The 16,959-nt window shown below is 41.0% G+C and overlaps 1 protein-coding gene across 1 annotated transcript in view; it reads right to left on the bottom strand.

Moving 5' to 3' along the window:
• The window catches only part of ntrk3a (neurotrophic tyrosine kinase, receptor, type 3a), a 166,371-nt gene that overhangs the window by 128,022 nt on the left and 21,390 nt on the right, over nt 1–16,959 (bottom strand). Inside the window, exons 2-3 of the mRNA XM_028584345.1 lie at nt 8,964–9,038; nt 6,583–6,654 (exon numbers count right to left, since the gene is read on the bottom strand). Coding sequence (XP_028440146.1) covers nt 6,583–6,654; nt 8,964–9,038 — 147 coding nt within the window. The remainder of the gene's footprint in view (nt 1–6,582; nt 6,655–8,963; nt 9,039–16,959) is intronic.

Here is a 16,959-nt window from a genome sequence, read left to right as displayed (position 1 = left end):
AAGAGAAAAAGTGTCTACAAATTGTATGACAAGAAGAAAAGGCCTCTGAAGAAAGAAACAAGAGTGTTTTTGGGAGAATATTTCACACGCTGGCGTGCGCTAAAAGCACAGGTTGGGCTTCCCACTGATGCCTCAGTCGCAAAGTTTCTACTCGACAGGTAAAGTTTGGCATGCTATTTGGAGAAATCCATTTAAAATCACTGCTAGTAAAAGTTGATGTAAGCTATGATTAGCGATGCTAGCCGTGGCACAAGTCACGCACCGCACAGAGTAAACATCTCAATTTGTGAAAAAGTGCAAATCTTCTTTTGGAAAGTAGGCTTGTATGAGCCATGCCGACAGAAACTTGTAAACAGTGCACTCTCGTGCACACGTTTAATAGGCGTTCCTTCTCAGGAACAGGTAGAGTGTTGCGCATGTGCATTTTTTCAAAAAGTAGAGAGGGTGGTTCTTTTCTAAAATTCGGGAAAATCCTCCACTATACCTTTAAGTGAAGAGAAGCGCTTTACATGCAAAGCTTTAAGAGAAACTCATTACTACATGTTTCTTGTACACATGCATGGACTCTTTTTGGCCTATGATTTGAATAGATGTGATACATTTCTTTCTAATGATTGGATGCAAAGGTTTGGTTGAGCTGAGCTGTTCCAGCAGACTTTGAGGGTGACGTTACCCTTTAATAAAGGAATTCAAATGATTTGCTTCACTGTGTGTTTAGTCATTCTAATGGCATTAATATTGCATTGGACGCAGTCATACAGAGCTTTATTACAATCATCTTGTTATGGGAGCGATGCATATTATATAGCACAAGCATTGTAGTGCAGGTTATTAGCTGTTAGAGGGTGTTAAATGATTAATGAAGTCTGTTTGTCTACAGGCTGCATGTATGACAGCAGTACTATTGATTATGGCCCAAGTTAAGATTAGTGATGCACAAGCATATAAGGACTGTGTGCAGACATTATAACGACACAGCATTGGTAAAGCAGCGCGTTGTGGAACTGTGTGGCTAAATATCATTTTCCTCACCATGTTTCCTGCTGTTTTAATCAATCGCTGAACATTTAAAAGCTGCAGTGAAGTAGTCTGTACTGTACTGTATGCATGGCAGATTCAATCCTCAACAGTCAGAATGCGAGTATGTGTCTGGGTTAAATGCATTTTTGAAAATGTGAAAAGAGCATGTTCAAGCTAAAAAGGGCTGTTACTTTAAATGCAGTTGTATTTTAGAAATGCTGGAATTGAGTTTTAAGTAATGAGATCTGGATGGTGTGTGTAAATTAAATGTCTAACATGGGTGTCACCTGTTACCTTGAATACTGCAGCTGATGCATACACACCAGTCCATTAAGTAAAAATGTACCATCCAAAGCAATCCAAGATATGTTCTCCAATAAATTAAGTTAGTTTGAACCATCCCCCCCAACCGAGGGAGGTTGCTGCTGCTCTGCGCCTTGACATGGATGGGTGATCCAGCTTACTATTGGATGATAATGGTTCACTGAGGTTCTACCGCCTCATAAATGGTCGTGATAACAATTGAGGCCCATTCATTCAGCTGAAAACGTTTCCGCAGATGTTTTTGAGAGGCTCATGTCTTTGACCCCGCACCTTTGAGTCTGACCTGTAGTATTGTAGATCACTGATTTGTATTGACAGCTGATGTTTTGTCCACCGTTTTTGGATTCAATATTTTCCAATACAACAGCACTACATATGACCGTTTCTTTTCTCTTTAACATACTTTACTCCAACCACTGTGTTAAAAGACTATGTTGGTTCAGGTCGGTATTCTTGTTCTGGGTCCATTTCAATATGCTGTCCGCTATTGGAAATAACTTCTGTGACCTGCCAATTGCCCAGTGAAGATCATGCAAATGTCCTCTTATGCCCTAGATAAGGTCTCCAGCATTCTATTCTCGGACAGGGCTACTACTAAACCATGAGTGACACAGTAAAACCAACTTTAATCATTATCTAACTTTACTTTTTGCTTAGGGGAATATCAGTGACTTTCAGAGACAACTGAGACAGCCCTGGATCAAACCAATCCAATCCAATAACCTGCAAGAAATAAGTTTGTCCACTGCTAGATAGCACCGGTTGTGTTTGGCCCAACCCAATCTTTGGTTGGCAAAAAGTGTGGCACAATCTGTATGCAATCTTCTCCTATAACTTACAAACTTACTAACAAATCTAAAAAGATCATTGCATCATAATTCCATAAGACATTACAGTGGACGGCTTTGGATGTTGTCCAACGACACACTCGCACATGACTGTGGTATTTGAGTCCTTACTGTGTTGGTCCCTGCTGTCTGCAGTGCTCCACTAAAGCTCCTTCACTGAAACAGGACATTAAGTCCTGGTTTATGGGCCACCTCACCTTGAACACGGCTTACTTACAGTACTTATACACAAGGGCAGCCCTGACAAATGCTCCCTCTGCCTGCAGCAGCCTACAGGTGAGTAGAGGGGAACATAAATCTCTGCAGCGTAGAAACACAAAGGAAATGGCATTCCGAGCACATACAGTAGTAGCACTTCAAAGTGTCCCATCCTACCGCAGGAGTGGCACATTGTTACTAATGGTACAGTACAATGTGAGCTTATACAAAGCTTTGCACAGCTCAACCCAGTGCAGCACTGTGGCTTGGAATTTAAATTCACACATTAGTAGAAATAATAGGCCATGTGTGATGCTGAACCTGAAGTATAGACTCACGTAGGCTAACATAATGTTTCATTTTCCATTTGAATGTAGTGCTGCTGCATGTTAACATGCAGGCAGTCGTGGCTCAGGTGGTCAGTTTCCAAGACAGCAGAGCCAATCAGAACACAGAAAAAAAGAACAGATGTCTTTAATAGCCGAGACACACCAAGCAGATGGCCGACCATCGACAGAAAAGCCAGAATGATCAGTCGGGTCCCCAAGGTCCAAAAAACTGCCTCGGAACACACTGAGGTGACACCGACTTGAGAAATGTAATACGTCTCCAAAGCAGCAGGCGGCGCTACTCTGTATTGTTGCCCAAGAAATGAAAACCGGCAGCTGATAGGACGAACGAGTGATGTGGATTTGTTTTCTCCGGAAATTCAAAGCCAGACTGTCATGGCGGCTCGTTCAGAATACGATCTCATATTGTACTAAAATAGTTCACTGAAACATGTTTCTGAAAACATTTTAAGCGAGAAATAGGCCATGGAGCTGCTGAATCTGTCTTCATTTCAGCTCAACAAAGGTCAGTTTAAAAGATTTTTGTCAGATTTTGAGAGACTCTAGTCACGCTCATTCCACTCGCCATTTCCGGGTGAGTCCCGACTGCCCTGCCTCCGACTGAACATGTCAGGTCGGCCAAAATAAAGGCCGACGGCCCCTCCGACTGACGACGGCACGGGACACACCGAACAGATTCGAGTCACTGACCTCGCCAGACTGTCCAACGGCCGATTATCGGCTTGGTGTGTCTCAGGCTTAAAGCCCATCCTAAATTCACACACTTTGGATGCATTTGACACACTTTTGGGAACAACTTTAACTGTTAAAATAATCTCTCACCAGTGTTTGATGGACCATTTCAAATACTGAAAGAACACTGAGCACATCTGCTGACAGTATTGTTCCCTGCACGATAAGATAGGGTTACCTCGAGAGGCAGATGGTGAATTGATGTTCTCCCATAGCTCCCATATATGTCCCTTACAGAGGTGGAAAGTAACGAAATGAAAGAAGTATTGTATTTCGCTACATTACAAATCCTATCCGTTACTGAGTAAAAAAAAAAAAAAAAAAAAGAAAAAAAAAACTTTGACTAATGAAAACCGAAAGGAAGAAGAAAAAAAAAATTGCGCCTAGAACCACTACACCAGACCTGGGCATTCTTTTTTTTTGTGCGAACGTATGCAGCTTCTTCTTCTCTGGTTGCAAGTCATAATTAAAAAGAAGTAGAAGAAGAACTGCAATGTGTCGGACCCATGGATGTGTCGGCGTGGTAAAGCCGTGTGCTTAGTTTGCGGAGAACAATCAACATCGCTGTGTTAAAGGCTTATAATTTGAATGGCCACTACAATGCTAAACACCACGCAGAGACAACAACTTGACTGACGCAGAGCGGGCACGGACATCTGAAGCTTTGCTAGTTAAGCTGCAAAAAACAACGAGGCATCATGGGATGCAGCAGTCAAGACCTGCTTTGTGATATCCCACAAAAGCGCCAAAAACAGTAAGCCATTTTCTGAAGGGGAGTTTATTACAGAGTGTTTGGTGCACTCTCCTGCACTAATATGCCCAGAGATAAAAGAGACGTTTGCCGCCTGACATAAAATTAATTGAGCAAAATTGGATTTAGCCCTCCACAACAGTCCCTGTTTCTCATATATATAAGAGATGCACCGATAGACCGGCCGGTGACCGGAATTGGCACGGCCATGACCGGCGACCGGCAGGTCAGTCTGACATATTTCATGCCTGTCAACGCTACAATTAACTGACAACATAAGTTATACGAGTTACAGTTCTCAAGGACGCACGCACACACGGACGCCACAGCACACTCTTTACTTTCTCTCAACTTTTCCGCCGTGCGTCGCGCGTACCCGCTCGCGGTGTGAAGCCCGTGTCCGCGCTATTCTCGTACATCTGTCGGAAACCTCGTGAATTAACCTGCAACATGTCAGCTGTTTGGAAATTCTTCAGCGTGTGTGCAGAAGATAACGTTTGAAATATGCAACATCTGCAAGGAAAAAGTAGGGCGTGGAGGAACGACGCCAAAAACCAAAATCAATTTTTTTTTTTTGGATATTGGATGTGAAAAGAAGGAAATGGTTCTAACATTTCACTTTAGATGTGTGTGAATGTCCCACACCAGGAGTAATTTATATAGTTCTATTTTATAGTGATCCATTATCTGTTCAAAAAATGTTCTATTAAAGAAAAGATAGAAAATAAATATTTGTGTGTGCTGTAAAGTGATTGGAAAAAATTAAATCAGAATAAAATCAGTATTGGCTGGCCTAACTCAATGAAAATTGGAAATCGGAATCGGCCAAGAAAGTTGTAATCGGTGCATCTCTAATATATATATATATATATACACACACATCTCATACTGGCTACTTAGGTGTGTAGAAGCTAGCTGCTAGTCGGGGATTAGGGTCTAACCCATTTATGGAGTCAAAACACGTGATATGGCCTTGATTTGCATTATAACTGTTGTTTATGTTTGTGAAGAAAAGAAGGATGGCCCTCAGAACTAACAATGTATGGTACTTTCACTTTCAATTGATTGTTTGAAAACGTTTTATGGGATGGTCTGAACTAAAATTGCACATTATACCTTTCTACGGGTCTTAAATGTCATGTATGACATGTATTATGTTGTTATTACATGTGTATACATTTGTATAGATTTTTCTTTAATGAAAAACAAAATAGTTTTGGATGTACGACCCCTTGTCCTATTTTCACTACGTGGGAGAGAGCCCCCCGCCCCGTTTTACAGTTTTGTTTTAATGTAACTAAGTAACTTTTACTTAAAGTACATTTTAAATGAACTACTTATTATTTTTACTTGAGTAATTTTTCAGATAGGTATTTTTACTTCTACCTGAGTAATATTTCATCAAAGTATTGGTACTTTTACTTGAGTACAATATTTTAGTATTTTTTCCACCTCGGGTCCCTTACTGCTCACAACAATCTCAACAATGATAATTGGTACTAAGTTCCCGGACTCCAAAGATGGCTGATAGAGGTACAAGCTTTCTGACATCCCACAGAGCTTTATTACCATATGCGCCCTGATATAAACCTGCGAGTTGACTTCTGTCTCACGTCACAAGTCTTCTTGAAGGGAAACTCAACTGTACATGTCATCGTTATTTTACTAGTTGGGAGGAGCAGTACTCAGCCTGTGGAAAAAGTTGTATCATGTCCTCTGTGGCTCTGGAAGAGCGTCATCAAGTCTGACTAAATATATGATGATAATATGATGATGTCATCAGGGTTATTGAGACATGACTGAGCTGCATTATGGTAAATGTAGGATTGGAAACAAAAACCCTACCTCGCGTTAGCATGCACCAGATTCACCGTCCCATTCGTATCGCTCCCATTGTCTTTATATTTAAACCTCACGGCCTTGCTCCTGTCCCGTGCACGAGCACGAACAGAGCTGGGGGGCTGGGTCCGAGCCACTCAGTCTGTTCTCCATTTACAGAGGCAGGGCCACATACAGAACAGACAGCTAATATACCAGTAGGAAGATAATAACCCAACTTTTAAAAAGAAGTGTATTGAATTAGAATTGTAGACTCCTCCTTTAAGTCTTGGATTGGTGCTTTGTATGTGACCTAACTACATGAATTACAGTAAAACCATTTCATGCTACTAATTACAACCTTACAGACTTATCATTGTAGTTTATGTTAACATAACATAACATAACATAACATTACTTGGCTTCCAGGTTGCAGACTGAAAAGTCATCCTGGCAATTAAAGGATTAAAGCTATGTGTGTGTGTGTGTGTGTGTGTGTGTGTGTGTGTGTGTGTGTGTGTGTGTGTGTGTGTGTACTCACATGTAGCGCAGCTGGGGGTTCTTGGAGAAAACCCGAGCCTGGATCGAATGCAGGTTGCTCCTCGTAATAGTTCTATAAGAGGGAGACATACAGAGGAGAGAATAAGAGCTCTGATGGATAACTGTCCGGCAGAGAAGAAGAAACTGACAGGAACAATTACCAAAAGAAAATAAAGACAGAAACATTTGCTATCGCAACAAAGGGCCACAGATTTTTTTTAAAGAGAAAACGAAGAACTTAAGAAGAAAAGTGTGGAATGCTTGGTAGTTCAAAAACAAATCATGAAGGTGCTATTTGGAAAGGGAGCACAATACTTCAAAAGAGAAAAAGGTCCAAGGCACTCTTTTTGTGAAAAAATTAAAAAGCCTTTATTTAAATAGTCATCTCATATCAAAATCTTACAATAAAAGTAGAACTGGGCAGCAACCCACGCGTATCAGCACTTTAAAGAAGCTTGAACTTGGCACGGACCAGAAGTGGTCTGAAGAGACATACTCATAACAAGCTGTTGAGTAGTGATGCTCAGTACTAGCACAGTGTAGTGTCTTCTGTGGCTGGAGCGTTGATCAGAAGAGCTATAGTAGGCCCCTTTACTGAATAGTACCCAAGAGTATTCCTGTAAAATCCACCACTAAGTCACACTTCAGAAGACATCACATCAAAACAATTATTGTGAAAATACTTTGTATCTCGAGAGGTTTTCTTGGAGCCACCATACAGTGGCTATTAAAGGAAGTGCATCTTGAGGCCATGGTGGCCGATTGGCTGAGTCTCAGTCCAGGAAAGAATGGATGTCACTCTCTCTTTAAATCTTAACCCTATCAAATCAAATTTAATTAAAATCTACTGGCTCTGAATCTCATTCCAGCCTGATGTAGCTGAAGGACACTTCTCCTACAGGGGTGTTCAATAGAAATCAGCTAGTGAGGACAGAGGGAGGGGTGGATGACTTTAAGAAGAGTGTGAGGCGGGAGATCAGGGTTAACAGTAAAAATTTCCCATCAGCCTCAGCTGTGCTTTATGTTGAGTGCCACTGATAACACCAATCCAATGGAGTGAGAACATTTCAAACAAGTGTCAGCCTGTTCTCATGAACCATACGTTCCAAAAGATACGAAAGTTAAGTGCTGTAATTCGTAAGCATTTCACGTTTTTTTTTTTTTTTTGCTGTATGCACCATATTGACTGCTGCTGTATAAGAACATGGCTGGGAAGAGATCGGGGTTGGGAGGGTGATAAAACACAGAAATGTTCAAGCCGGAGAGAAGAGTTCACTTCCCGGGGAACACAAGAGATTTTCACCCTGGAAATGCGTGTTCCTTGAGAGTGTTTTTATCCAAACCACCATCTTTTTCCTTATGATTGAAATACTTTAAAGATATGTACATGAGAGTTAAATCCACCAAGTTACTTTGAAGTGCATCCTCTTCAGCAGCCAATGTTAAGAGGCACTCACTCTTAAGTGCTGCTATTTCTAAGATTCACAGGAACCTGGAAACAGGGCCCAGGCCCTCTAAAAACTGGGCCAACAGCAGCTCCTCTGATTTGGAAGAGGAAACAGCAGTGCTGTGATTGGCCCGTTTAATTGCAGAAAGCTGATTGGAGGCTAAGTGGACAGTAATTCTAAAATGAGAGGAGCTAATCAGGGCTCAGTCCAGCTTTGAAACAAGTTTAAGAGCCAAGGAACAACTATTTTCAATTCAATTCAATTAAAACTCTTAAACACAATTATTTTCTACAATGTCTCCATTGATTACATATGAAGAGCACCCTTCATGTAATTTCATATGTGACGTCCAGCTCTGTGGAAGCATTTGCTTACCAATGACTGAGGCATTTCATTTACTCTTGTGTTATTGACAGTGCCTAAACTAGACCATCTAAGCATTCAATGCTAAATACTGAAAGCACAAACATCTGTGCCATAACACAGACTGATAAGTGCTTCCTAACTGTCATAACTGGCAGCTTATTGCACTATTTCTTTGGCTACAGACATATTTCTTGAAACCTCTTTCAAAGCTTTTGCTCACTGATGGTTCACCCACACACGAGATGTTTTCATAATTTGTCTTCCCACATATTTTTCACTTTTTAAAACATATACGTATACTTACACCCTATGAGTGGTTCATAACTGGAACAAAAATGGTGGTAAAATGTTTTAAACTTCTTAAATGCTCACGTGATTGTAAAAGTAAATTACAGAAAATCAGTTAAATATAGTTTAAAAAATAATGATAAATAAATAATATTGAAAGATTGCATGCTATAATACACCGTTTGGGACTAGAGACCACCTGGTTGTTTTGTACACAGTTTATACTGTGGTAATTATACTTGCATTAAGTAAATGCTCATATTTAGTGTGTAGTACTCACAGCCTCTGTAATCCGGTGTACAGCTCCATGTCCACGTCTCTCAGCGTCTGCAGACCCGTCCAGTTCTCAATGTGTCTGCAGAGGAGGACACACAAGAATTATTATCGGAGATGAAACCAGTGAGTGTTTTCATTATGGATTCATCTGCCAGTTATTCCATTTATCCATCGTCGTCCGCTTATCTGGGATCGGGTCGCAGGGCTAACAGCTTCAGTAGGGGACCCCAAACTTCCCTTTCCCGAGCCACAATTAGTAAGTAAGTATGTAAGAAAAGTTTATTTCTATAGCACATTTAAAAGCAGCTCGCGCTGACCAAAGTGCTGTACATAGCGCATTAGCCACAGGGTGATAAAATAATAATCAAATAACATTTGATTAAATGTCAGAAAATAGTGACCACATCTCAGTCTTTGGTGATGTCATCAGCAGTTTAAAGGTTCATTTTCGGTCGATCGACTAATCAATGAATTATTGCAGCTCTATATATTAGTGTGTGTGCCAGAGGTGTGTTTATACTCTTACACTGAGCGAGATCCTTGAGTGTAAAGAGTTTGAACATAAAAAGACAATGAAATCAAAAGGCTCTCATGATAGTCAATTAAAAACAAATCAAAGGGACAAGATGACAAAAAAAAAGATCGATCTCATTTAAAAGTTAAAGAGAGATCAACTACTATCACTATTAACTAGCACTGCCCAACGAATTCCACAACTCTTTTTGGAAAGAGAAAGTACGAGTCATGTCAACCCTAGTCTATATCAACAATGTTCCACTTCCGGGATTGCTCCGGTGCCGACGGAAATTCTGCCGGATGTCCCTCATTTTCGGCCGGGTATCCGTTACCTTCCTCTTTCTTTGTGTTGGAATTTTAAACTCCGGTGGATTTGTGAGGACTATGGTTAACTGGTCTTCAGATCTCTGCAGGGTAAATCCAGACAGCTAGCTAGACTATCTGTCCAATCCAGTTTTCTGTTGCACGACTAAAACTACTTTTGAAAGTACACACGTTCCACCAAAACAAGTTCCTTCCCGAGGAGAAGTAAATATAAGCTATAGTTTTGTTGTTATGCATAGTTCACCCAACATACCAGCTGATCACACGCCTTTAACTTTGGTCCTATCATCACTGACAATACTGTAATAAAACAGCAGCATTCAATACACAGGTTATTAGCCATACATAATGATACAAATCAGCTATAGAAAGACACATTGTGATATTCACCATGAATCATTCTGCTTCACAAACATGTTAGGTTTTGTTATATGAAACCTGTGTTGCTTGTAGAAGTGCAGAGTAAAGGAGTATAATAGAATTACAGAATTATGAATCATATTTCACCATATTTGTATATCTGTATCAGTGTCTCTGTGTCCCAACCGGCAGTTGCAGATGGCCGCCCACCTCAGACTCAGGGTCTGTCTGAGGTTTCTGCCTTTTTCCTCATGACTGTCACACCAAATGGTTGCTCTTGGGGGGGCGAGGGGGGAAGGAATTAGGGGACATTGTTGGGTCTTTGTAAATTATAGAATGTGGTCCAGATCTTGAAAAGGCCCATGTTGTGATTTGACATTAAAAATGAATGATATTGAACTGAATTGAATTGAGTAACCAGTACGGCAGTGTGAGCAATAGCCAAACTACAACCCATGCAAACTTTTTATCCAACCCTCATGTGTTCCTCACAGTGTTAGTGCTCATGTAGACATGGTCTGAATTCAATGGCTGCTGTTGTTTGTTGGCCATGAAAGTTTGTAGTGTGGCCTTGTGGGAGCAGAAACCGGAGAGAGGATCCAGCAGAGGACGGCGACAACTCAGAACGCAAATCAAATCACACTGAACATCTGTTTTAGAAAGGGTGGGTGTGCGTGTGCGTGCGTGCGCGCGTGCCCAAAGGTATGTATGGAAAGATCAGTTAGAGGAGCTGTTTGTCCATCTGTCTTCCTGGAATGGATCCATCACCAGAACACCTTTGCATATTTACTCTCACTGACAGTCACTGTGTGTCTCTGTCTCTTGTCCTGCTGCATCCTGGAACACATGAGACGCTCTGCAGCGGATTCACCACAGCATCACTGACATCTCAAACTGACCAACGATGCATTCAAGTGCACCTGTCAACTTGCTGAGTCAGAAACTTCCAAGCTTACATTCGAAGAAAATACATAGATCCCACACACTCTCACTCATTTTATTTACAGCTGCACAATTCACTATGTTTACATTAACACTGGATCAAATGTGTATGTGTCTCAGAAAGGGGATAAACCCACAGAGAATGCTCATCAGTTCCCCTCAGCTCTTTGGAGCATTTTAAACTCTTTCTGCTCTTTGTTTTGTTTCCATCACCCAGCTGTGTTCAGCTCTGATAATGTTTGTCCTGACTCCTCTGCTGCCTTCAAAATCAAAAGGCTCTCATGGTAGTCAATTAAAAAAATCAAAGGGACAAGATAACAAAAAGGCGATCTATCTCATCTTAAGGTTAAAGAGAGATCAACTATCACTAGTAACTAGCACTGCCACACCAATTTCACAACTCTTTTTTTTTGGAAAGAAAGATCTGGCGCTGCGGCGGACTATTGCTCCTACTTATAGAATGGGTTAAATGTAACACTTACTGGTCCCACTAGAAGCACACATACACAGACACAGAATTATTTTGGATATAATTATACAGCAGAGACATTCAAAACACAGTTTAAATCCAACTTCTGAAAAGTATTTCCATGGAGTTCTCTCTGCATGGCAGCTTTCTGCACACTCACTGTGGCAGCTTTTAATCTCCGAATACAACTTGAAGAACAGCCTGTGTCAAAGAAGGAGATTTTCTTGGTAAAAAATTAAATCCTTTTTGCAAGCAGCAACAACATTGCCCTTTTGCATGGATTACAGCATGGAGTGAACACACTGCAGCTTCTTGAAATGCAAAAACTAGAAAGCAGCCTTGGCTGGGACAAATCAAACTCATGCTGAGAAAAGACTTTCTCATGACTGACAAACTGTCCATGCTTTAAAAACACTGCTTTAAATTAAATGACTACACTGCCTTTAAAACATATCCAGAATGGAAAATACTACTAACCTAACACACACACACTCAGGACTTCTGTCCCAGTCATGAAGTCCTAACCAATGACTCATTTCCTGGTTCTCCTTCTCCATCAACAGCATGGAGAAGATGCAGACACCAACGCACAAGTATAAACCTCAGGCCACTCACAATAGGCTGCAAAGAAAGCTCTGCGTAGAGCCTCCGCAGAAGCATAAATCCCACTTAATGATGACCTTTTACTGTAAAACTCTCAATCAATCCCCAGTTTTTCTAATATTTAGGAAGTTCCAGTGTTTGATGGCCGACACTGACTCTCCCTCCTCCCCTCACCCCTGTTTTCCTTCCTGATCTTGGCAGTGTGTGAAGATTCAGACCTCTCACCCACACAAACCATCAATGTTTGTCTGCCAGGACGGAGAAGGAGCTGCAACACTACAGCAGCTTCCTACGCACTCTGCCTCCAAAGTGTAGGAGCCAGAGAGATGGAGGTGAAGAGAGGGAATGATGAAGAATAGAACAAAGCACCAAGAGAGAAGCTCGCAGGTTGATTTAAGGAACATAGCAGCATTGTTACAGAGAACCAGCTCCAGTATTACTGCTTGGATAGCCATCTCATCACAACGCTCATATACATTTGTGGCATATGAGATTCATCACTAGCTTAGTCATTGTAAATATTCCTGAGTATCTTGTCAAACTGGCCAATCAACAGTCACACAGGATCAAAATGATGTGAGGCTGGATCTGATCACAATTCCTCCTGAACGCTGACTTCACTTCCAATCACAGGGACGACTCAGAATGCACTGGAGGGGTTATATATAACCTGGAGGTAGAACTGTAGCCAGGGACAAGGGGTTCTTTGCTACGTACACTAGCCTGCTACCACCACCACTCAGACAATCCGCCCGTCCTCAGCCAGAAAACTACTGCATGGGACGATTATGCCAGCGGCTCAACAACCCAAAATTATGTTTCTTGTTAGGCGTCGACCTCTCGTAGCTGTGGTAACTAATTATTGCGAGAGAAAATGAGGAAGTGAGTTAATAAAGTATAAGAGCGCCGAATTCCATATAAGGAGGCAGGATGTGATGGATTCAACAGTAATTTTGAAATGAACCAAGTTTTACCAACCTTAGTCCGTAACGCAATGATGTTCTTGATGTTTAGTAGTTTTACTTGACTCATTCTAAGCCAATCCCTGATGTTTTACTAACCCTAAGTCTTTTTGTTGCCTATACCTTACTATTTCTGTTTCACAACGTTTACTACTGTACGTGTTTAAAACTGCGCCCGTTATGTTAAATAGAACGGTCACATGATTATGGTCACATGATGAACCCACCACCGTGCGGCAGTAAATACAATGGTTGTGTGCGTCGTTCTGGGAGAGTTTGGAAATCAACCTAAAATGTTGTTAAGCCATGAGGATATGTTGAAGAAAATGGATGGATGGATGGATGGATGGATGGATGGAAGGATGGATGGATGGATGGATGGATGGATGGACGGACGGACGGAAGGATGGATGGATGGATGGATGGAAGGATGGATGGATGGATGGATGGATGGATGGATGGATGTTTTTGTGGTCTTACTGATAATATGGAGAGACCTCCATGTGTATATTTAGAAAAATTACAAGTGGCAAAATCCTAGGGCTCTCAAATTTAACAGCGTTATACTGAGTTAACAAAAATTCCTTTGATCAGTGCTAATTTTTTTACGCATGATGAACGCAAGCACAAAATGGAGAAAGAAAAGAGTTTTTTGAATGTCAAGATGAGTTTCAAAGCCCGTCCAGATGGTTCTGTCCACCAGACTAAAGTCATGTGCATATACTGTGGATGTAAACCGAGTTACCACCAATCCAAAGAAATTGAAGTATAAGCTGCAGCTTCAACTGTACTATATATGCTGAGTCCTAGTTTTATATTACACTCCCCACTGTTACACATATTTTATTTATTGTTTCTTTGAATTTATATTTGCATTAGCCAGTTTTGATCACACTTAGTAGAAGGGGATGTTTTTGTTTTTATGATTTTTTTAATTTTCTCACATTGAGGTGAAACACAATGACATTGTCACATTTAGCTGACCAATGTACTCACACAATGTGTCTGTCGCTGTAAAGCACAAGCTCCATTGTTAAGTGTTGAGCTGCTGTTTAGTTAACCTTTCCAAATGTAAAGTAGGACACTACATTGTGTTAGTATTACTAATTAATGTTCCATTCAGGTCAATATGCCCATCTGTTGCTTGAGTTTGCCATGTTATGCTTTCAGCATATTTTCTGAGCATACAGTACCTTTGAGGTTATTCTGGAGAATATTCTACACAGTATTTGTTATTGTTTTGGATTGTTGCAATTGGAATAAGAAAAATGCATCTTTGTACTTCAGATGTTTTTGTTCCTGCCATGAAACAAGAAGCCGAGCTGACACCTGTAAATCAGTTTAAGGTTGACATCGAGAGTCTAGAGGGTTACATTAAAACTGGGGTTTGGTTTGAAATTGGTTTTCACTCCCTGACAGTGGTGACATTGTCATTTTCTTTCTGAATTTGAAGTGACTTGACGAAAAGCAGGGTTAGGTAGGTCCATTAGGAGAATTCTGACATGGCACTTTTCTAATAGGGTCATGTACCACCGACAGTCCATATACCAGCACCAGGGGGAAGGATGAACCACCTAAACCCAACCTGAAGTTTGATCCATAGTAGAAATGCCTCCCCGTCTCATTCTATAGCAGACTGGCTGTGGCTCTGCTCTGGGCTGTGATTGCACTATAATCGCTTTGGCTCTAAAAACATAATTACCAGCACATTTCAACCCCATTTTGGGGCTTTTGAAACGTTTAAAATCAGAAATTTAAAGTCACAATCCAATTTAAGGGCTCACTTACCTCACGCCCCCTCTCTTTCACCTTTTCCTCTAGCTAGTCTCTTGCTGCAAGTTTGTGTTTCTTCCTTAGTATAGTTATAAATTACCTAGTTACAGTGAACATGTGATGGATTTGACTTGAGCTGCCCCAGCATAGTCTCTCACAGCCTTAATCACAAGGAAAGGACCTCTAAGTGCATCTAATTTATCTTGTAGAAACTGGTGGAGGGAAGTGAGGGATAACACTGAAATCAAAATGACAGTACCTTCAGGGATTCAGCTCTGAAATAAAGCTTGGAAGGCCAGGACTGAATCTTAGGAATAAACATATCAGCTTTAAAAATGATTCGTTTCTGCTCAAACCAGTGATCCATATATTAATTTTATTATTGTCAACACTTTGTCATACCTAAACAACAGAATTGGGTCATTTTCCAATGACTCCAAAGACAACATATATGACTATATATTTCTATTTTTAAACACATCACACCGCTGTCCCAGTCATGAACACACACCGCGTTGGCAGTTTCAAACACATAGGTAGCGCTGTGAAACAAAACTCGTTAAGTTAAGGCAACAAACATACTTAGGGTTAGTAAAACATCAAGGATTGGATAAAAATTAGGTACTTAAAACTACTAAAATGAGGTCACGGACTAAGGTCTGTACGTAAGTTGGTTCATTTCAAAAAGTGACTGTTGACTTTTGGTTTCACACAGGACACAAACCCCGGTCTCCTGAGTGGAGTCCTGTGGTTGTTTGACCTATAAATACTTTGTCACCTCACTTCCTTGTTTGTTCCCCGCGAATATTACTACGATCACTAGAGGGCACCGCCTAACAAGAAAACAGATATGTGTGGTTATGACCTGTTTGCACAATCAACATAAACGGACGTTTTCTGGGTGGCGATGGTCTGATCTACTGTTCAGTATAAATGTAGCTGTTATTTTGCCTTCTTACTGAAGATTCCATCATTACAGCCATTAAGACCCATCTGGATATAAATATGCAGCTGTCATCTTGGAACAAAACATCCTCATAGTAATAATGTGTAATGCTGGATTCAAGTGCTCTGTTAGGGTTGGGAAACATCGTGTTTTGTGTTTCCCTTGCATTGATTTATTTGTGGCGGCCCGGCACAATATCAACACTGGCCGCCACATATTGATTTTCTATTTTCTTTCCTATTTAATATGGGTAAAATGCAACAAAGAGAACTGATGGGAAAGCAAGGTGAGCAGATTAAAGTAGGCCGTGTGACAAATCCTAGGGGAAACCAGGTTTGGACCCGAACACAGATGCAGACAGGAGGTAGTGTTCAAGGACTAAATAACAGAGCTCAAAGTCCATAGGCAAGCAGGTAAACAGAGAAATCCAGGAGACTGGCAGCAAGGAATAAAGTAGGAATACAAAGCCCGAGGAACTAATTTGACACGAGAGATAACTGCTGAAAGTATTCACACTGGGTGCCATGATGAACTGACAATGAACCAAAGGAAAGCAGGGGGACCAGACACAAGTGGAACAAATCAGGGAAGACGTGACAAATAAAAAAGGGGAGCCAAAATAAAACAGGAAACACTAAACATGATTCATCGAATGAATGAAACAAGGAACATAATCCAAAACTGTCAGGATTGGCAAAGTGCAGAGGCAGTCCATAACTATATATTTTAACATATTACATAAACATATTCACTTATAGTAAACCAGTACACCTAAACCAGTTTCCCGTCTTTGGAGTTACATTACATTACAGGCCCTGTCTTGTACTCAGCGCAATTGCCTTTGTACACTGACGCATGTATCATTCCTATTTTGCACCCGACGCACAGCGGCCTTTTCCCTCCACAGACGCATGTCGGTAAATTCGGGAATGTATTTGCGCTCCAGGGGGCGGTTCAGCGAAAAGAGGAGGCGTGTTCAGGCGCAAACGTTCCCTCGTGCTATTTTGCAGTTTCAGAATACAATTCTGCCACAGACCAGGAAAAACCTGGTCTAAAGTCAGTGGCACTAGTCTAAAGTCAGTAGCGCGTTATTCAGATGCTATTT

The sequence above is a fragment of the Perca flavescens genome, chromosome 8 (genome assembly GCF_004354835.1).
Source record: "Perca flavescens isolate YP-PL-M2 chromosome 8, PFLA_1.0, whole genome shotgun sequence".
NCBI classification, from domain to species: domain Eukaryota; kingdom Metazoa; phylum Chordata; class Actinopteri; order Perciformes; family Percidae; genus Perca; species Perca flavescens.
Note: the sequence above shows the minus strand (reverse complement) of the source record. Positions and strands in the feature narration are given on the sequence as shown.